The sequence below is a fragment of the Eptatretus burgeri genome, chromosome 7 (assembly GCF_056783735.1).
Source record: "Eptatretus burgeri isolate ZD-2024b chromosome 7, Ebu_testis_v1, whole genome shotgun sequence".
Classification (NCBI taxonomy): domain Eukaryota; kingdom Metazoa; phylum Chordata; class Myxini; order Myxiniformes; family Myxinidae; genus Eptatretus; species Eptatretus burgeri.
This window is the reverse complement of record NC_140967.1, coordinates 63246275-63269441: the sequence shown is the minus strand read 5'-3', so window position 1 is coordinate 63269441 and position 23167 is coordinate 63246275. Positions and strand designations below refer to the sequence as shown.

The 23167-nt window shown below is 44.2% G+C and overlaps 1 protein-coding gene across 5 annotated transcripts in view; it reads right to left on the bottom strand.

The window, feature by feature from the left end:
* The window catches only part of INPPL1 (inositol polyphosphate phosphatase like 1), a 138870-nt gene that overhangs the window by 53694 nt on the left and 62009 nt on the right, over nt 1-23167 (bottom strand). For all 5 annotated transcript variants that reach the window (XR_015060169.1, XM_085888790.1, XM_085888787.1 and 2 more), the window contains exons 4-11: nt 22387-22525; nt 20945-21088; nt 20738-20828; nt 20506-20583; nt 16949-17098; nt 13570-13720; nt 10694-10800; nt 10347-10449 (exon numbers count right to left, since the gene is read on the bottom strand). Coding sequence is in view for 4 of the 5 variants with exons in the window: in XM_085888790.1 (XP_085744916.1) it covers nt 10347-10449; nt 10694-10800; nt 13570-13720; nt 16949-17098; nt 20506-20583; nt 20738-20828; nt 20945-21088; nt 22387-22525 (963 nt within the window). In the remaining variant the exon portion in view is untranslated. The remainder of the gene's footprint in view (nt 1-10346; nt 10450-10693; nt 10801-13569; nt 13721-16948; nt 17099-20505; nt 20584-20737; nt 20829-20944; nt 21089-22386; nt 22526-23167) is intronic.

The following is a 23167-nucleotide window of genomic DNA, read 5'->3' as shown; positions in this document are numbered from 1 at the left end:
CACCTGGAATGCTTTTCCATTAACAGGTGTGCCTTGTTAAAAGGTAATTTGTGGAATTTCTTTCCTTCTTCATGCGTTTGAGCCAATCAGTTGTGTTGTGACAAGGTAGGTTTGGTATACAGTAAATAGCCCTATTGGTGAAATACCATTATTTTGTCAGTACTGTAGTTGTCCATATTATGGCAAGAACAACTCAACTAAGCAAAGAGAAACAACAGTCCATCATTACTTTAAGACATGAAGGTCAGTCAATCTGGAAAATTTCAAGAACTTTGAAAGTTTCTTCAAGTTCAGTCGCAAAAACCATCGAGTGCTATGATGAAACTGGCTCTCATGAGGACCTCCACAGGAAAGGAAGACCCAGAGTTACCTCTACTGCAGAGGATAAGTTTATCAGAGTTACCAGCCTCAGAAATCGCCAAGTAACTGCACCTCAGATTGCCACCCAAGTAAATGCTTCACAGAGTTCAAGTAACAGACACATCTCAACATCAACTGTTCAGAGGAGACTGCGTGAATCAGGTCTTCATGGTCGTGAATCAGGCCTTCATGGTCGAATTGCTGTAAAGAAACCACTACTGAAGGAGAACAGTAAGAAGAAGGAGAGACGTGCTTGGGCCAAGAATCATGAGCAATGGACATTAGACCGGTGGAAATCAGTCCTTTGGTCTGATGAGTCCAAATTTGAGATTTTTGGTTCAGACCGCTGTGTCTGTGACATAGAGAAGGTAAGCGGATGATCTCTGCATGTGTGGTTCCCACCGTGAAGAATGGAGGAGGAGGTGTGATGGTGTGGGGGTGCTTTGCTGGTGACACTGTCAGCAATTTATTTAGAATTCAAGGCACAATTAACCAGCATGGCTACCACAGCATTCTGCAGCGATACTCCATCCCATCCGAAATTAAGAGCAGGGTGGGATATAAATTTTATTTAATGATTTGTTTGGACCATGACAAGCTGGTTCAGGTGGGTTTTGAAACAATGTTAGAGGAATCCATGGCTCAGGATGACAGCTTTGAGGGAGATCGTTCCCTGCAGCCATACCCAGAGGAAACATTGGCGACCGCGCCAACAATGTTTGAGGACCCCCACCATCAAATTTCCCTTAAAGGTCCCATAACACTCAAAAGTACTGAAATTGCATATATATATATATATATATATATATATATATATATATATATATATATATATATATATATATATATATATATATATATATATATATATATATATATATGTCCTGTAGGAGTTTTTCATCGTGATTTCTGATCTGAGAATGTTTTTTCACAATACTCGTTCTGTAAAATGTAAAATTAAAAAAAACAAACCTCTTCGGGAACGCCCCTAAAAATTCTGCCGAAATCCACTGAAAGAGGCGTAACCCACATGACGTCATCTCCAGAACAACAAAGGCTGCACGCAAATTACTTGGGTTGGTGGTCTACATGATTGTATTGGCTTCCTGGGTGTTTCCACATTCGACTGGTCGACTCAAACGCTTCATTCATTTCTGCTTTAAAAAAAAATCAAACATTTGGTTTTGAATAATGGATGACATGGACTTTGATTCGTCTGGTAGCGAGAGTGAGTGGAGAGAAATGAAGGATTTTGGTCTGAACCAGATGGAGAATTGTCAGATAACATAGTCGTGGGAGGTGAAGTTCAAGCAGCTGAAAAAGGAATACGGCCTAACCAGTTCAGGCACGAAGTAGAACAAGCAGAGGAAAATGGCGATTCAATTCTCGGAGTTCATGATGATCGGGAGGACATCGAAGGAAGACTTGGCAATAACAACTGGTTAGACTAAATCCTATTCGTAATTCAATAATGTAAATTCCACTTGCATACTGCTCAATATCAGAAATATTTTAGTGAGGTGACATGACCAGCGCAGCGACCAGCGCACTGCGGCAAATAAACGCTAGCAAGGCCAGCCCATGTCATCGGCCGTATCTCTCTGCGCATAAAACGAAGCAATCTAGCTGTCCGGATACGATGAAAACTTGTGCGCAGAACACACCTTGTGACACAATTGTCGAGAGTAGTCTGATAAATCTGACGTTCTGTTGCATTTTTATTTATTTTATTCCTACTGTCGTCATGTAGCGCCAGTAGAAAACAATGAACAAAAGAAAATAATAAAAGAAAGCTACAGCACGTCAGATTTATCAGACTCGTCCGACGGATGATGGATTTATCGGACTAGTCTTGACTCTAGAGTTGACAAGTACCTTGTATTAGCATGCACACAATGTATAAGTCAATGCGTAAGAGTCCCGAGGCTATGAGGCCGTGTAATAGGACAGATAAATTTGTCTCATAGTTGTGCCAACATATTTTTCCCTGTTCATTTATTACAGCATTTTGGCGAAATGTTAATGAATAGCAAGCCAATGGAAGCAGGACCTTCACTTTAGAATAAACCCATGTATGCCGAGTGCAGCCATACCTGGCTTGCATGTATGTGGAATCGTACCTATCCCAGCAGGCTGGTTTCAACGAACAATTCAATAAGCTGCAAAATGTGGGTGCAGGTTTTTCACATTGTTTGATTTTAAATTTATCTCCTTGCGCCTTGAAATGATGCAATATTAATCTTTAGTATTTTACTTGTACGTCCCTGTAAGTTTATTTTTCAATGGAAAGGTTCAACAGTCACATTTTATATTTTGTGGACATGGTATAGCCCTTTATTGTGCATACATGTATTGGATTTGTACACGACTATGACAAGGTAGTAAAGGGATAAATAATTGCCTCGTGATTGTTGTGCATACACGGCTCAGAAGCAGAATTTCTTTTCCGCAAAACAATCACAGGAATTAAGACGATCAGTGAGATTGCAAACACGTGCACAATGCAGTTGTACGTACTTTATACGGCGCACAACGTCTAATCAATCCACTCTGAGCGAGTCGCTTTCTGGAGATGTCGTCAACGGTCACGTGACCTGCGGTTCGCTGAACTCAACCTTTTTTGAGGTGCGGGGCATAGCAAGTTGTGAAAAGCACTACAAATGTTCGAAATATTGGTGTAATTATCCCATTGTTGATTTTAAAAAAGAAACATGGGTGATTTATTCACTAGGAAGGTCAAGTTAATATATAAATAACCAGAAAATTTTGAGTGTCATGGGACCTTTAAGCAGGACTTAGCGATCCCCATGGGATCCACATCCAGTCATAGCAGATCGGCTTCGCCAAAGCCATTTGACATAAATCCAATGTTGGAAATGAAACAAATGATGCAACAAATGAACGGGAATATGCAAGAAAAAACCGATAACATGGGAGGTGATATGCAAACACTGAAGGCAGGTCAGGAGGAAATGAAGGCGGAGCTGGAAAAGGTAAAGGCGGGGCAGCAAAGCTTGGACATCAGGCTGGCAGAAGTAAAGGGAGTGATGCAAAACATGGACCGGAATTTCACAAATGGGATCAGGTCAGTACGTGAGGAAATGAACGGGGTGAAGGAGAATGTGGAAGGTGTTTGGACAGTGATGAAGATGGGTATGGAAGAAGTGACGAATAAAATAATGGCGGTTGAGAAAGGAGTAGATAAACTCGGATGAGGGATGACGGAAATAACGAAAGAACAAGGGCAATTAAAAGTGGAGATTGGGAAAGACACGATCACGATACAAAATTTAAAACAAGGCCAGCAGGAAACAAAGGGGAAATTGGGGGCGTAAAGGAGGAGTGTAAGGTGAGACAAGAAGGAATGACGAAAATGGTTAAGGAGATGGGACAAAAGGTATGGACAAAAAAACTGGTAAAAAAAAATAAAAATTATTAACCCATTCGTTACCGTCCGTCTGATGCACGTTCGCCTTAGGGCCCCCCTGCGGTCGCCTTGCGGGCACCTTGCGTCTGCCTTGAAAATTCTATGGCCGCCGCAGGAACGCCCTAAGGTCACCGTGTGACATCAAATCAAAGACCGTACGGCAACCACACGTTTTCGGTCTCCACAATTTATAAATACGCCGTGCAGCTCCCCGAAAAATAAAAACATATGCGACTGCTACATTGTGTGACCGTGGAAATACTGCGGCCGCCGTATAATTGCTAGTGGCCATAGATTTTGGAGACCCCATGGCCGCCGTGGCAAATGTGACCTAGGCCTTAGTGTGAGGGAAGGGAGGGGCGAGCATCCTGAGCGGGATAAAGTTATTTTGGAAACTGCACAGGCTCCACGGGACTCTGCATGCAAGGGATGACAGTGTGCTTGGTCCGTGCTTGGCAAACCGCCCAAGCACGGACCATTGAATGAAGTGCTAATGGCTTCGGAGGAGCCAGCATTGAAATGCTCCGTGCTGCATAAGTTACCGGAGCGCTCACGGTTAAAAGGGGAGTGAACAAAGAGATTATGGGAATTTGGAAAAAAAATCCCATGGGAGCCCATGTCCGAGGCCCGACGTGCTGCGTGACGTGAGTGATGCTCATGGGACCCCCGGCATGAGTGGAAATGGCTGCGTGACCGCTGGACGGCTCGTGTGCGTGGTCAGAGTAAGGGTGAGCATGACGAAGCTCGCGGGGCGGCCCGTATGCGAGTGACGTCGGCAGGGATCCCGCAGTAAGAACGGTGGTTGTATTGGACTTGAACACGTCGGCGTTTCCAGTGGGAGATAGCCCAAAAGCCAGTGCAAGCATGTGAATCAATTAGCAGGCAACGGGTGTGCTGCTGACCACCCCCATGGAGGCGGAAGGCTTGCAGAGACTGCTCATGGGAAGATGAAGCCCAGCGAGGATGTAGTGAACATCCTTACCCGGGCAAAGGAGCAGTAGTTAGGGAAGGGTATAGCATTAGATAGACCAGCCCCATAGGGGCACTGGGGCAGTCATCCATGTGGGCCCGGGAACACAAGTAAGGGGAGTTCGGATAGCAATTAGAGATCATTGGGAACAAGGACAGACATGTAATGTATAGTGGGGACGTAGCTTAGATGTGTAGAATTAAATGGAACGTGCATTACAGTAAGGGATGACGGGAAGCACGAGTTAGTTCGGGAAACGTAGTTAGTAGAGTGTCGGTGTGAGTGGAAAAATGATGAGTGAATGTGGGTCAGCGGGCCCAATGTAAATGGAGTGAATACATGGTGCAAATGATTGATTGGGGGGAGGAGTGAATCCCACCCAAGTGAACCCAGGGAAGAGTAATATTAGTTAGCAGGACAGTCAAATCAACAAAGGGATGTCGTTTTGTGGTTGGTGTTGAACGAAGGTACGAAACTTTTTGCAGGGTGCAGGAGACTATTAACCAGCTGGGAGCGTGGCTTGTGAATGGTGAGTATCGAGTAGATGGCAACCCGGGCGCCGGAGTCGTCGGCCAGAGGAGGCCGTGGGTCTAATGGACCAAGGAGTTAGAGTCGGTAATGGGCACGGGTACCCAGGGAAAAGGGACCCAGAGCGCCAAAATGCCATGTGGGCATTGAGGGGGAAGTGCCAGTGAGGGCATTCCCCATGTTAGTGAGGAGTAAGTAGGCTCGGAGACAGCCTCAGTGACCCAGAGATGCTAAAGAATGAGTTTGGCAGGTGGGCAGACCTGTTCTTCATATACATGTATATATATATATATATATATATATATATATATATATATATATATATATATATATATATATATATATATATATATATATATATATATATATATTGTTACGAATTCTGGCCCGCCAGGCGTGCGAGCGATTGCGTAACTCCAATCGCAACCGCGTCTCCCACCGGGCGGACAATTCAGTCATGACCCTCCTGGAACTACCGCCAGGAGCCAGTCACGAGTGGGGGTTTAACCTCACCACGATCGTGCCAATTGCCCACCCATGCAGGATAGGGTTTCAATTCGACCTACCTAAGTAGGTCCCCCTACTTAACAGCCACCTACGGGGAGCCAATGTGGCTCGCCAAATTCGACCTACCTAAGTACCTGCGCGAGTAGTCGACCGGGCGATCGTACCTCGCCGCAGGTCGGCCAAGGACACGAACCGCTTAAGCGGTCCGTTCCGTGCTACAGTGATAACCGAGCGGTGTTATCGCCGACCTCGACGGATCAGATTCTGTTTACTGGGCGTTCAAAACCCACTACTAATTTATTCCACGATTCAAGATGGCACTTTCAATGGGGAAAAAGACGACGAATGGGATACATTTCACACAAGGACATTTATTCAAGCAAGCACATATTACACACACAACACAAGCAAGGAATCATGCACGTATTTACAAGCAAGGCAAATCGAAATGAAACACGGATACAGGCAAGATAGCAATGAAAGCAATACCACCGACTATAATTATTAGCAATGTACAGGCACTTACACAGGTTTACTTGTCGGACACGGCGCCACCCACACACACACACACACACACACACACACAAACAAAAGAAAAGACCTCCTTTTAGTGGTCGTCCAGTCTCTCTCCCTCGGCCGTCAGCGTGGTCGCACCTGGTTCCGGCCTCCCACGTGGCCGGCGAACCATTTCCGGCACCCCTCATCCGGACGCACAGGTCCACCAGACAGCCGGCACTGCTGCGCCTCCCGTCCGCGCCTCCACCAACAGGCTGCTCGCTGGACCACGAGCGCAGGACCGAGAGAGGGAGAGAGAGAGCGAGCTCGACCCTGGCCACCAAGTGAGGAGCACTTGACCCCGACAGAGAGAGCGAAGACGTCGATGACCCAGACAAAGAGCTCATGGACCAGAGAGAGAACGACATCGACGACCCAGACAGAGAGCGACCACTACCTCCAGACCTCCAGACCCACAGCCCCAACTCGCCCACTCCCTCCACCTCTCGTTCCGCGTTCCCTTTTATCTCGACGGCGCATCGCCCCTCCCTTCACGGCGCACGTGGGAGGAAAATTCCAGGAGAGATCGGCCCGGCTTTTTTGTTATAAGAACTGCCTCCCGCGTCTCTTCCGCACGTGCTTTTCGTTGGGGGTGGAGGGGTGAGGCTGTCATCCGTTCTCTCCCGACGAATGTCAGGCTTCTCGCAACCCTGCTGAGGTGGCAACGTGGTGGTGGTTGAGGCGGCGTGGTTGGTGGTTGTTGTGTGGTTGATCCAAAATAACGATAGATAAAGAAAAACGGCTATCTCAAAGAGTCGCAGCCCGATGAATCACACGAATGCCCTTTAAACAACGGTGGGGAACTATCTGCACATAAACTTAGCGTCATAACTGATCTAAGGACCCTTTATGGTATATTGCGAATTTCCACAGCCGTAACAATACAGTCAACCCCCGCTTCATCGCGGTTCACCTATCGCGCCCCGGGTTCATCGTGGGTTTTCCCTTGGAACGTAACTAATTTTTTCTGCGGATTCCACCGGTGCATCGCGGTAATAATCTATAAAATATAAATCATTTAAGCAATGAATTATAACGCGTGGTGCTCGACCAGTCACACAACGCACGAGACAAAGTTTCGCTTGTGAACTTCGAATATTTTCTACGTTTTTTTCTCCAAGCCCCACGATGCCACCCAAACGCCCTGCACCTTCTAAGGCTTCTGCCAAGGAACCGCAGCGCCAGAGGAAGGTCCTGAGACGCTCCAGGAGAAGGTTAAGGTAAAGGTGCTCGATATATGCTTCGGAAAGGAAAAAGGTTTGCCGCCGTTGGATGAGCACTGCTCATACCCAGCACCTCAATACCGACCAGACCAGACTAGTCGATCTCTGGCACCTCAAACCCAATCACTGCCAAACCGACCAGACCAGACTAGTCGATCTCCGGCACCTCAAACCCAATCACTGCCAAACCGACCACACCAGACTAGTCGATCTCAGGCACCTCAAACCCAATCACTCCCAAACCGAGCAGACCAGACGAGTCGATTTTTTGGGGAGGCGTCCATTCATCACAGATTTTCACTTAGCGCCGGGAACGTAACCCCCACGAGAAATGGGGGATTACTGTATCTATATATATATATATATATATATATATATATATATATATATATATATATATATATATATATATATATATATTGTTGTGGTTACCAAATTCGCAAACCACCATTCAGGTCCCTTAGGTGAGGTATCTCGGCAAGTATATGTGTAGTTAGGCCCAAACCCGTTGTCTAGTGGGAATACATGTCATTTATGCGTGCTGCGACTCTTCAGGATAGCCGTTTTTCTTTTGCTATCTTTATTTTGGACCAACCGCCATGATTACCACCACAACCACAACATCAACCACCAACCACAACGCCGCTTCACCACAACCGCCACGACCTTCACGTCACACCTCGCAACCGTAGCATCGCCACCGTTCTTGCCCCGCTGTGGGTACCGGTGTTGGACTCGTGCAGGGCGCGCGTCGAACAGCGTGTACAAAATCACGGATTTTGTGCTTCAAAAACGGATCAAAAACGACACACGCCCACTTTTTGCCGTCCAATCGGTGAGCGAGGGGCGATTTGGCCCCGCCTCCAGGACGATCGATATATGCAAATTTGTGGATCAAAAAGCCTTCACGCCCACTTTTTCTCGGGCCAATGGGGAGCGAGGTGAAAGGTCAAAGGGAGGGGGTCAAAGGCGAAGCTACGGGGGGATAAAAGGACCGTGTTCGTCAGTCAGTCGAGAGGAGAGTCCAAAGAAGAGTCCGGTGTGGAGAGTCGGAGAGTCCAGAGGCGGAGAGTAGGAGAGTCGGAAGCAGAGGGTCAAGACTTCGCGGGCGGTGGAGCTGCTCGTCGTGTGCGTTGGAGTGGGAACGGAGGGACGAGCTGTGGAAAGGCGGCGACACCAGACGAGGGGGTGCTCGCGTCGTGCAGGGAGCTGCACCCGAGGGAGGCCGACAGCGCGACCTGGCCGAGGTAGAGACGCACACCAGGGATAATAAAGATCCTCTATACCCCGAGCATCAGCAACCCCCTCCTGTTTCCCCCCGCGCTGAGATAGTGCGACCAAGGGGGCCCCTTTCCCACCCCCTGCCAGACACTGCCCGCGGGGTTGGGGCGCCATCGCCGCTCCGCGTCTCATCACCAGACGGGTAGGCGCGACCCGGTCTCGGCCTCAGGCCCGCCTCATCCTTGAGGGTATTCTTTCCTTGGTTTTGGGTATGTGTTGTCGGCGCCGTCTGTGAGGTAGAATTGTATAAGTGTTGCCGTGTGCTCGGTAGTCGGTATTAGCTCTGCATTGTGTTTTCGCTTTTACATTTGCTTTTTGTGTAAATTGAATTGTGTCTTTTCTGTGTGCTTTTGGTGGAATTGAATATGTGTGCTTCCCGTGTGCCGCGAATAAATGTGCTTTGTGTTGAACTGTTTCCCGCTTCGCTTCGTCATTTCTCCCATTGAATCCTCATCTTGCTTCACGTAAAGGGTTGGTAGTGGGCTGAATACGCCCGATAATTAATCGAACCGTCGAGGTCGACGATAACACCGCTCGGTTATTCTGATAGTACGGAACGGGTCGCTTAAGTGGCCCGTGTCCGAAGTCGACCTGCGGCGAGGTGCGATCGCCCGGTCTACCCTCCGCGTGGGTACTTAGGTAGGTCGAATTTGGCGAGCAACCCTATCCCACGCGGGGGCTGATTGGCTCGATCGCGGTGAGACCGAAAGGTCCACCCGTGACTGGTTCCCGGCGTTAGTCCGAGAGGGTCACGACTGGATTGTCCGTCCGGTGGGCGACGTGCCGCGATTCGAGTTACGTGGCCGTCGCACGCCGGCGGGCGCGAATCCGCAACAATATGTACCATATCCCTGTGTCGTAAGAGGCGACCAGGGTTGCGTCAGGAAGGGCATCCGGCGTAAAACATGTGCCAAATCACTATGCGGATCACACGGATGATCCGCTGTGTTGATCCCAAACGGGAGCAGCCGAAAGAAGAAGAAGAAGACATATATATATATATGGATCAAATATATATATATATATATATATATATATATATATATATATATATATATACATACATACACACACACACACACACACACACACACATTTCACTTCTTCAATTTACTTATCAAAGGTTGTCATCAAAAATATTCATTTTAGCAGGATTACATCGCATTATAATTTTGTCAGAGGACTACTTCCACATTAAAATTCAGTGATGCAAGTTTTATCCGATCATTCACATCCCATGGATGCATCCATCTTGTGTCAGCAGCAACATTCCAAACTTCTCAGACTACTCTTTGCACCCACCCTTCCCCCACTCTTTCTAAACCTCTCAGAGTCACCCATATATTTGTACTATATGCATTGCTTGTCATCATCGAGGACAGACATTTATGGCCACAAGCAAAGCTAATAGTGCCTTAAAGTCCCCAATAAAGCAGTTTGTAAGAATGCAACTGCTCCCACTTAACAGCTCCATCATCGTTCTTCAGTTTCTTACCCATATTCCAGGTTCCGATGAAAATAGAGATTAGGTCAGGTTCGCCCTGCTCAGAGTGCCTGTTCTTCATCTGTTGCATAAGCTGACAAAATGCTTCACGCTTCTGCAGCAGGATAAGCAAGTGTCAGATACACAGCAGCAAAGATTGGGATAGGGAATAGCAAGCATTCTGCCAAACAGCAAGTCATATCTAGCCAGCAACATGACAAGCTTTATATTCACATAGAGAAAGACACACAGTCATTCGTAAAAATATATAAAAAATAAAACAGATGGTCTCATTCATTCAAAGCACTAAAACGTAAAATATTTATTATGGAAAAATAAGGCCTCCTCCAAAAACACACCCTGGGGGTTTCAAAAACGAAGTCTCGGCGTTGATTTCTCTCCTTCTCCTTGTCAAATAAGATTCCCAGCTTGCTTGGTGTGCGCTGGGATTTGATGAGCTGTAGGACTGATGTTCAGGTTTGTCAGCATGATTGGAAAGAGGGAATGATTTATTTCATTTCAATCAATGTTGCATTTAGGAGCTAAATATTGTTTTACAAAATGCAAAAACGGTTCAATCGTAACCATCTCTCACCCTCATTAACCGTCAGATGGCCCTTTCCTTCCCTCCTCTTACTCATATTAACCTTCCTGTTCCCTTCCCTCCAACATCCCACGCAAATGTAATCCATTTGGTGGAAATAATCAAAGTGGATTTGAAGAAGCTGTCTTTAAAAAGACAACAGTTATCGATCTCATCGATTTTTCAAGAAAAATCACAAATAAAGGCGGGTAATAATGATTCCCGCAAAACAAGAAGTCACCAAAATTATGGGGAAATTACAACAGTAAATGATCCCAAATCATGCAGTGACATATCACAAAACAATTGAGGAAGTTGCCAAGCATTTCCAGCACAAATGGTGGTATGTGGCAATAAAAGTATTTTGTGCAATATTCCTTCAACTCAGGAAGTTGTGATTTAAATGTGCTGTTCAATCTCGTGAAACAGAACGATTAAGAGTAAATGGATGCCCAGTGTTATTGCCAGCACTTTGCCAAATACACCACGCGAGAAACTTCAACCAAATGTAATATCATCTAAGACGTAAAAAGAGAGATGTGGAATTGTCAATAACCGCAAGAGGCATTATCAAGCAGTTTATAAAACTGTGACAAACTCGAGAGCTGAGATAACAGAAGTAAGAGCTGAAATAACAGAAGCTGCAGCAAATAAATGTAGGCTTAAAATCAAGCACACCTCGAACTGTGAAATAGAAATGTGTTGCCAAGTAGATAAACCAAGTTCACAAATAGTGAGGGTCCTCCACATGTATGCATTCATGTTATCAGCCTCTGCCAAGCAAGGGAGACTCACTTTAGTCATGCATATGACTCGGTGGTGTAGTGGTTTACTACACGCCATGATTAATTACCAGACTCGGTGCTGTAATGGTTGGAGCGTCTGCTCCGAGTCTGGGACGTCGGCGGTTCAAACTCCGGCCAAGTCATACCAAAGACATAAAAATGGCACGTGCTGCTTCCTTGCTCGACGTTCAGCATTTAAAAAGGTTAAGAGCACGGACAATCCCCATAGGTTGGCATCCATAGGGAGGAGAAAATTCTTCCTTTGGGAAGGCCCCGCTGAGTGCGGTGAGAAAAGCGGTGCCATTGGTGTGATGTCACTGGTACCCAGAGTGCCTCAGGAAGTGCAGGCACTTCCTCCAAGCTCAGTGGCAGTGTTTGACTCATCTCATAGTCTTGTGTTGTGTCACGTATGTGTGTGTGTATGTGTGTGTGTGTGTGTGTGTGTGTGTGTGTGTGTGTGTGTGTGTGTGTGTGTGTGTGTGTGTGTGTGTGTGTGTGTGTGCATGTGTGTGTGTTACATGTGAAACATGATCGCTTTTGATGGGAGGGGAAGGGTTTAGGGGGGAGGCATATGCTGGCTGCACCCCCTCCCCCCCTCACCCCTTCCCCCCTGATCTGCCTAGGTTTATTCCTCCATATGTGCACCTTTAGGGAATGTGCACCTACACACACCTGTGTGTAGATGTGCATATGTGCACCTATACACACCTCTTTGTAGGTGTGTTTGTGCGTGCATGTGCGTGTATGTGACAGCTCCACGACGATCCTTAGATCATGTGGAAAAAATAGATAAATAAATAAATAAATAAATAGAGGTTGGCACTGAAGAATTAATGAACTTCTGCTCCAGCAACAATGACAAGTTTTAAAATTTATCAATAAATTTTGCATTCTCTACATCTTTCATCACCCAGGGCATGTCAACTTACACACCCTACTCCTCCTCCACCCCTACAACTGCCATCGATCACTCTCTTCCCCTTTCTCCCCCACCACCTCCAACACACATCCCAAATTCCTTTGAAGCTGTTAAAAAAAAAGATGTACTGTACTCTTTACCAAGCATTGCTGTTGCTGAAGCAGTTTCTTCACAAGGGTTACACTGGGTGGTTTGCCATCGCCTTCCCAGCATTGTTTGAGCATGCTCCATCCATTTAAATGCTGAGCATCAATCAAGGAAGCAGCACATACCTTTTTTAAAATGAAATATTTTGTACGACTCAGCGGGGGTTTGAACCACCGACCTCCCAGACTCAAAGTGGACGCACTAATCATCACACCTCCAAGTCTGGTTGAAGCTATATATTTATTACGTTTGCACGTGGAGGTGGAGGCGAAAGGAGGGCTATACACTATATTTAATGAATATTTTATATATACTCCATTGAAGCTATATACTGTACTGTATTTATTGAATACACAAATATGTCGAATTTTAACATTGGCATTCCATCCCTGTGTCTTCCATAGATGCTCTTTACACACTTGCCCTTACTTCTCTCTTCCCAATCTTCTATGCCTCCTCTCTCAACTGTTCCCACACTCTCCTACCCTCCTTTTGCCTCCCAACCCCCCCCCCCCATCCCCATATGCAGACATAACTCGTGGGCTGATGGCTCCTGGTTTGCCAACTCGTAATATTAGCCAGTTGGTAGCACTTGGAATTCTGCGTCATAATGAAAATAAACGTTTTTTTTTTCATTTATATTTTTCCAATAAGAGGGATACCACAGACACCAAGACTACACACTCAAGGCCTCCCTCCAGGAACCATAATAAATAGATGGGCAAGGTTTGCTTGTAGTCACACGTGTACAACAGGAATAAAGGGGAAGACAACAATGAAGAGAAAACGAGAGAAACGTACTCCTTTTGTGTGAAAATACATTTGACTCCTCTGGCGTATCTTTTGGCCTTTTGAGGATAGCCATCTTGCCACCCTCCACGTCCACCTTAAACACCATTTTCTGTGGCTTTCCAATCTTCGTCAGTTCTGCCAAGCTGCCATCCACCTTCACCTGTAGGTCGATATGTTGCCTCGTTTGCAATCTGTCCTACTTGTGAACCAAAACATTACGTGACGATGTGGAAATGTATACATCACAGCATATAATCTAATCATTGGCCACAACAAAAGACAAGACGCCATTCTTGACTCTACACCCATTATGCAATTCAAGGTCATGGTTTGAAACAAAAATCCACGCCTTCCTAATCCTTTCCCACTGTACACATATACACAGTTCAAGGAGAAATGCTGCATGAACTGATGTCTGCCATCATTTTAAAAACTCTTTTCCATCTTTGCTTTTTAACTTCACAACTAATAACTTTTTTGGTCTCTTTCAACCATTATTAATTTCTGCAGACTTCAGCACTTAATTTGACCATGAACAAGTCTATAAAAGTGGAAATAAAGTTTAACAAAACAGATGACGATACATAAAACATATCATTACAGGGTTTTTTTTGTTTGTTTACCCTCGAGTCCCTATATACTAAGAGTAGCGACATGACGAGTAATGGGTGCCATTTTGTTTCCATTGATAACTCATCATTCCTTTTAAAATGGCAGGATGATGTGCCATTGGATGCACCAGTCGATCAGAGAATGGTTTCAAAATATGTAGATATCCCATGCCGATGCCGGAAGGAAAAAAAGTTGGGAAAATAAAGGTACTGTATGAAAAAAACAAATTTACAAGACATTTACAAGGAATTAAGGCACAGGAGGAAGCCAGCCATTCGGCCTATCGTGCCTGCACTACACCAATACCAGATTTAATCAATCTGTCGATACCCCTTCCCTTTGTGTGCAGCCTTTTGGCTGCTACACTGGTACTTATTTCACCAACCTCAGAAGGATGACATGCTGTCAATGTATGACAGGCTACACCAGATGACAGGCTTCACCAGATGTAACACCCCCTGGTGTTAATTCAGCAGCCAACAGGGCTTGAACTCAGGACCCTCGGATCCCAAGCCACCACCCTAACCGCTAAGCCAACACCAACACGAACTTCGGGATGGTTTCCGTGCCAGGTAAGTCAAAGTTCCGTGTGTGTACATTTATGTGTGTTGCTGTAATCATATAGTTGGCATTTGGGTATAGCTTGTGAAAAGACATGAATCATCATGGAAACATCTATATTATATAGATAATTTTTGATGTATCAAGACCATCCTGGCAAAATTGAATATAAACATGTCACTTGAGTGTCTGTGATGAAACTTTGTTGATTTATTTATTTGAATTAGTTTAAGTGTCGCAATTAGCATTGGTGAACAACATGTCATGCTTCATGACATAGTAAATTCCAAAATAATTCAGGATCCTTTTACCTTCAGCCTCATCTTGTAGCAAAACCGAATATTGTATTTAAGGTTTGTTGCCTCCAAACAACTTGGTGGAGGAATCAGAGAAGTCAGAGAAAACAAGGAAAGAGTAATACAGTCGAGCATATTAACGAGCTGTGGGAAAAGGGAAAGCATGGAAGATGAGAGGTTTAATAGGAATAGAAAATAATGAAGGATTACATGATCCAAACATCTCCAGATCCAGACATCCAAGAAATCTTGACACCAGCATCACTACTAACCATGAAGATAATGCCCCTTCATGCACTACCAGAGATTTCAGTCATCCTACAGACATCTTCGGAAATGAGTGGCGACGCGTACAGCATTTGGTGAATACCTTCTGGTCAAGATGGGGCAAAGAACATCTCCCAACCCTGCAGCCCCATACGCGGTGGCAAATCAAGGAACGCATCCTTTGTGTCGGTGATATCGTTCTGCTGAAGACAGATGCTTACAAGAACGACTGGCCCTGTGGATGTACATTTGAGACGTTGCCCAGTGCAGATGGATTGATTATTTTTAATACGAAATTGGCAAAGCCGAGAAACAAATGAAACACGGTAGGTTAGAGAGGTTCTTATTCTTCATTTTGGTTCTGGTATCGGCACGAGCGTGCGTTAAAGCAAACTAATTTTTATCGACGGTTTGTTATCCTAATTGGCCTTATTGGTTTCTGGTCTACAAAAGATATCAGTATTTTGCGGAGTCGACCCAAACCCTGTCGGTTATAGGGTTTCTTCTTCTTATTCTTCATTTTGGCTGTAGTATCGGCTTGAGCGTGCGTTACAAGCAAACAAATTTTTATCTCCCAAACATTAAATGGGACCCGGTAGGGGGACATGTAATACAAAGCAATTCTCACTCTTGTTCTTTCTAAATTCCTTTTTTTCCTGTTCCATTTGATTGCAAAGAAAACTTTTCCCTTTCCGTATCTTCTCAAGGGACTGGCAGGATGGTCTAGAGGTACATACCCTCATACAGCAAAAGACAGCAGAACATTTTAATCCTGACCCAGATACAAATTGTTTCACTGGCAGGGTGATTCATCAATGTGTGTGCCGTCCCTCGAATGGACATTAAGATGGGCGTCCTATCTGCTAGCATTAGTTAGCAGACGTTAAAAATCCCATGGTGTCCTTCCCCAAGAGTAGACGAGCTATCGCCGGCACCATGGCCAATTTGCAAATTCTACAGTGACTAACTTCTGGGAAGGTAATGGCAAACCACCCAGTGATGGTGTGCACATCTGGCATGGATGGTGTGCCTCGATTTCTGTCTTTCACTTTCCTTCTTCCACCTTTTTGGAATTTCTGTATTGTCATGACCGTGTGTGTCTTCTATCCACTCAATCTGCACACCTCAAATAAAGCACTCATCATACTCCACATTACACTTGATTCTGCCATGGTTTCTACGATATGTTTTGAGGTTAAATCAATCGTGTCTGATTGTATGCTTATTCAGACGTGTTGGAAGACCGAAGATAAAGTGTTAAATAATATAATATTCCTTTTGGGTGCAGAGAAAAAGACATCTTGATTAGAAAACTGACACATTACACAACGCAAAATGGGGACAGGTTTGGTGCGCCGCACTCGATGGAAACAAAATGGCATCAAATTGCAAGTTGTTGCTACTCCTAGTATATATGGACTCCAATTTACCACACCCCTCCCCCCCCCCCCTCTTCACGAACCACCAAATGAAGTTGGGGCGAACAGCAATAAACAACAGTAACAGTTACAAACATTTATAAAACAACATTTACAAAACAACATTTGCAAAAAAAAAGGTCAACATTTTCATGAAGAAACTCCATAAACCACAGACCCCCTACCAAAGGAGCACTCCCAACTCACACATTGAATGACAAAAGCAAAACATACGTCGAAAGATTGAATGGGAATGAGACGAACACGGTGTGCCGAGGTAAATGGCACAGCTGAAATTGCTTGTGGAGTCGACAAGCCAAGGCCTTGTGCAGAAGGCTGGTTTGGAATAGGAACACCTGTTATATCCTTCAGAGATTTCAACATCTGGGGAGGTAGTTGGAAAGGAAAAACGAAATCATGTGAGACTACTTGAAGGTGCAGAAGAACCAGTTTAAAAGGCACCGACATTTCTCTCACTGCTGAAATTGTCACTGTCACTCCCCCCCTCCCCCCCCCCCCCCATAAAATGACTGATTCAGCTGTTCAAACTCATGAAGAAACATATTTCATACGATTGTCAAATTGCTAAAGGAATCAAAATTTCAGCAAAATGGTGACATGAAATTGGACACACTTCAAATAACCGCCCCAAATGTGGACATCAGTTTTGACCAGCTGTTTTTTTTTCTATTTTTGATGGTCATAGTTAAGCTTTCCGAAAAAAACTGTGGACACTTCCATGCACGTATTGGGCACCCATGCTTATGAGCAACCTCTTGCAAATTCCCTAAAGGTGCATATATGGAGGAATAAACCTCGGCAGATCAGGGGGGAGGGGGTTGGGGGTGCAGCCGGCATATGCCTCCCCCCTAAACCCTTCCCCTCCCATCAAAAGCGATCATGTTTCACATGTAATGAGGTGCTTTCAACCGATGACGTGGTCTCGGAATGTGGGAAACGAAACTCTCACGCGCAGTGAATTTTTCTAAACAATTTCCACTGTAAAGACAAAAAAATGTTAATGTAAAATCTGCAACAATTACATTTAAGAAAATGCTTTCAGTATTTAATTATGTTGACGTTTTTGGAGTGCACCCGTACATTGTGCCAAAAAAAAATCAGGATCTATTAGTTACTAAACATTGTTGAAAAAAGATGGATACCGATTAGGTTGAGTATTTTCGGTATAGTTTCTGTTATTGTCATTATAAATCCCGATCAAACAAAATCAACAACAAGAACAACAACAATGGCGGAAGCGGAACCATGTAGTTTGTCAAAAAGTGCAAAGATTCAAAAGAGTATTCACAGTTTTGTTTTTTTTTCTTCAAAAAAGACAGACCATGATCCTCCGTCTCATGAAATAAGTTTCATTAGACAGACACAGACAATCACAGTGATGTCACACATCAACTTTGTTGGCCGAATGCTTATTATCATGACAGTTTACGAAGGAACAATTGATTTGTTATGATCATTTTGCCATTTGTTTCATTCTATGCAATGTTTGCTTTTCAGTCTATTGGATTTTTATCATGAGATATAAATTAAAATAAATGTTGAATTTTAAGCAAAAGTTTTTTTTTCACCAGAGTACTTCTTTTCAAGTGTATTGGAGTGTTCTTTGTCTATATTTAGAATAGTCTTTAGAATTAATGACAAAGAAACGCCCACACAAAAAAATTAATGTTCACCTCGCTCTGTTCAGCGAAATTATATTTTTCAATCCAATGTAAATTGTTTGCAACCTGCCCCCCCCACCATGCCCCCCCACCCTCACCACCCCCAACCTAAACTCCTAGATCCACCCTTGAAGTTGCGTTATTCAAACTCCTGAATCTCACAATAATAAATAATCTTTCTTGGGCAAATCACATTTCAAAGCTGGCCTCCAAAGCCAGCCGCCGACTGGGCATCCTCCAACGTACAAAGTCCTTCCTTGGCACACCTGAACTCCTATCCACCTACAAGGCTCTCATCCACACCTTGATGGAGTACTGCTCTCCCCTTTGGGCTGGCTCCCCTGCCTCACATCTTGCTCAGCTTGACGCCATGGAGATAAAGGCCTTCAAGATTATTGGAATCTCCTGCGATGAAGCAGACTTCATGGGCCTGTCACTTCGCCATTGCAGACAGGTCGGTGGTGTCTGTCTTCTACCACACGGTCCACCATCAACTCCCTTCTGGTGAAACTACCGAAATCCAGGATCACTGCTCACCTCCACTCATTTGTTCCTCTTTTTTTTTTTCCCCCCCACCTGTGGAACCACTACCACATTCTCTTCAACCTCATTCTTCCCTCCAGGTTTTCAAGACAGTTGTTCACCACCATCTCAGATCATCCCCAATCCAAAGCCATGATCTTTTCTACCCTCGTTAACCCACCCCAATCCCTCCTCCTTCCAATCTTCCAGTTTTCCCCTCCTTGGAGTTTCCTTCTGTACCCGTCTAGTCTACTCCATGCATGCGTGTTTTACGTCCTGTTTTTGTCTGTGACGTCCTGATCTGTTCAGTGTACTAGCTCTTCCATAAGCCTCAACTGTGTCTACAAATACAATGAACTGAAACATCGCCTTACAATTTAATTGATGACATTTCATGAGGGTGGGTTACATTTTCTCATCTTGAAGTTCCCAGTGTAATTATGCATTCATATAATCATGCAAGATTTGGCAGGATTGAGCGCATGATGCAGCGATCCCAGGTTCAAATTGCACGCTATGTTGATTTTACAATCATCTTCTAGCGTCCTTGTACGTCATGTAAAAGTACTGCTGTCTCTTACTGTCCTTGTCCTGATGGCAATTATATCTACAAGCTTCTCAATAGGCTTTACATCACCGTTTAAAAATACGAAGCAGTAAGGAAGTTCTGCGTTTCGCATACTCTCTGAAGAGGATAAACTGAAATCTGCTGAGACGTTGTGGTATCAAACCTCTTTAATAGTGGATAATTATGGTGAGTATCAAAGAAAATACTCACCATTGGTCACCATGATGCACTGCAATCTGCTAAGCTACTCGTACAGCAATGGTATGTGCGCAACATCACCAGTACGAACAGAGCAAAGGCAATATTCCAGAATGTACATTGTTCGATAGAAGCTGTGGGAACCAATTAAATGTGATGCATCGGTACAAAGACATTTGTTTATTACAAAATAATATTCAATTGCTATCCATCCATCCATTGGGACCATACTCTGTGCAGAGCGTTGGTGCTGCCTAAGCGGTCTTCTTGGCTATTGGACACAATCCTGGACGGGTCACCAATCCGACACAGGATACCAGCAAGCTGGCACACATTTGGCTGACCTTGGAAGGATGACAGGCAGAGTCAACTCCACCTGTTATTAATTCAACAGCCGAGTGGGATTTGAACTCAGGACCCTAGGATCCCAAGCCCACCACCCTAACCGTTAAGTCAACACCAGGCATTCATTTGCTGTGGTTGTAAGATACAACTCTTCCCTTCCAGGTTTTACATTGTTGAGCTTGTTGCCCAATCAAGGGCAATGGATTCATGCATACTAATGAGACGCTAACGAGATACCGATAATATTTGAGAACAAGCCTTATTTAGGGAATCACATAATTCATTTGGACGTGGGAAATTCACTTCACACGACAGTTTAATTTCAAAAAATATTCACCGCCAGGTTTTTGAATCAAATTTTTTTCTTTTTACGAGGCAGGTGGATTTCATTTTGCATTTTGAGAATCCTGCGAGCGTCAGTGGAACCCCTGCTTGTATGCCATAACAATCATTGGTGTCCGTGCAGACTTGAGTACCTTGCATTCTGTGGAACCCAGCTGATCGGACAGAACATACAATTTAGTGCAAACGCTCGAAATCCCTGGATCTCCTTCCTGTGTGTGAATGACAGAACAATGAAAAGTAAATCTGAAAGGATAAAATAAAGGATGATAATTGGCAAGAAACAAGGCTAACTTGTCACAAGGTGATGATAAGCCAGAGACAGCAATGAAAGGAAGGGGAAGGGAGGGGGGGTAAGTCTCCTACCTGTATAGCTGTTTTAGCAGGTGACTGAGGTTCATAGGGACAGAAAATATTTAGCAGAGAATCCAGCTGCTTTTTCAATTTGTCCACCTCACTGTGGAACAATGATTCATTCGCTGCTCACCTCAAAGTAAAACGTGGAAAAAAAAAAAACAAAACAAATACTTGAACGATAATTTACAGGTTATGAAGCGGAGGACTGCCACTCACCTGCTCAAGCTGCGCGTGCAGGTGGTCAAGAAGCTTTCCAAGTGTACCAAGGTTGTCTGGCCACCCCTCGACGTCTCGACATCAAGAGGTAACCCGTTCCGAAGATACTCGGCCACAGAGAGAGCAAACCCTCCCCCAGTTGCACTGCAGGGAGTCAGCACAGGTTTATCAATGGTCTCGCTGCTGTTTTGTTAAATTGAAGGAGAATCACTAAAAATAAAAAAATAAAATAAAAATCTAGAAACCGGAATGAAGTCGTTAACTAATCAACACTAAAGCTTGTAGAATACTTGACAAGCTCTGGAATGAGGAAAGAGAACTGGCTTAACATCTCTCTCCAAACAATAAAGTCTCACTCTACCAACTGACTGAATCTGCCAATGTAATTAACAGAGGGTGCAAAATACACTGAGAAAATAAGACAGCCAACACACCATTCAAAAATATCGTTCTTCGAAACACACGAGCCAAAGAAAACGGAATTAGAGACATGTTGAAAAAGTTTAAAAATAAAAAACAAAAATCAAGCAGTGGTCGCAACAAACAAATGGCATCAACAAATCAAGTGATAATTCGAAGGGCACTCGGTAGAGCGCATCCCTCCGCCACGTAATGCCTGATCCACGAGAACATATCGGGCCCATTAAATTTTTGAGATATCATTCTATGCAGTACTATATCGTTTTTGGCCGCATCTCTCAATGGTGAAGAATAACTTTAAAAATTAAATAACTCTCGCATCCAAATCCGGATTCAGATCTTCACCAAAATCTCATCAGTTCGTCCTTGTCACACATCCAACCTGTCCACAAAATTTAATCCAGATCCGTGCACAACTTTTTTGAGATATCCTGTACACAGACAGACAAACAGACAGAAAGGTGTAAAAACATAACCTCCTTCACCTTCAGTGGCGGAGGTAAAAAAAAACAAAACAATGGCATTGAAATAGCAACAAGATATACACCCTGAGAAACTGTTGTGCTTCAGCTTTTGATGCACTTTATTCCAGTTTTTTTATTTTTTTTTTGGTTTGTTTTTTTAAACACGGTGCAAGGCTCATGGAAGACCTGTCACACAAGTGAAGCACACATGAAAGGTGGCAGGAATTCGGAATTCATTCAGGGTGCCGTGACAACTCGCAGACTCTTTTAGAAAGACACCATGGGATTTATTAATGTCCACCAACTAACGCAAGCATTTGACAAACCAGGTTTAACGCCTATCCGAGGGGCGGCACGCTTTCTCATGCAACGCCTCGCTTGCGAAGCACCCATTTGACAGGTTATAGTCAGGTCAGGAATCAAACCCAGACTAGACAGCTCAAAGATAACTATAATACCTACGCACCATTGTGCAGGACCAAATACTCCCTGAAAGTACATCGTTTTATTCAACACAGAAAATATTTGATAATGCCAGTCATTGATCACCAGTCTTACCAATCAGAGTCCAGCCAGCGCTGAAGGAAAATATTTGCAATAGCCCGGCTGGTTTCAGACACTGAGGTGACTGAAGCAAAGGGTAGTAGAGTGGAGGACACTGTCCTTGGTGGTAGTGGGGGTTTCTCATCTTCTCCATCTTTTGTCAGGTAAATGGGATAGACAAAGGAATATGTGGAATGAAAACGTTTTTTTGTGAAAAATTTAAACTTATGTATTCAACAGAATTTATATATATATATATATATATATATATATATATATATATATATATATATATATATATATATATATATATATATATATATATATAATGGTCACGAGACTACCCTTATTCTCAGGTTTTCCGTCTGTCTGTATGTCTGTCTGTTTGTATGTAATGGACAGCTCTGGAGGCCAGAGGAGTCAACCGATTTTGATGAAACTTGACTGGTGGGTTCATACCAGGATCTAGTTATATGCTTTTGAGCACCGTTGCCATGGACGCCACCGTTGCCCAGCAACGGGACTTTGAAATTTTTGAAAAAATCCGAATTTTTCTTTTTTTTCGAATATCAAAAATCGGCTTCCGCGCTTTTATGAGCACTATAATCAACCTCTTTGTCAAATATTTTCAGCCCGATCCGTCAAAAACTGTATAACTAGTATGAAATTATATAGCAACCACCCATGTTGCCCACCGGCTTATATCCTGTTTTTTTTCTCTCCACCTCTCCCGCTTTCCCTCCCCATCCCCTTCCCACTCCTGTGTGTGTTTATGCGTGCGTGCGCATGTGCCTCT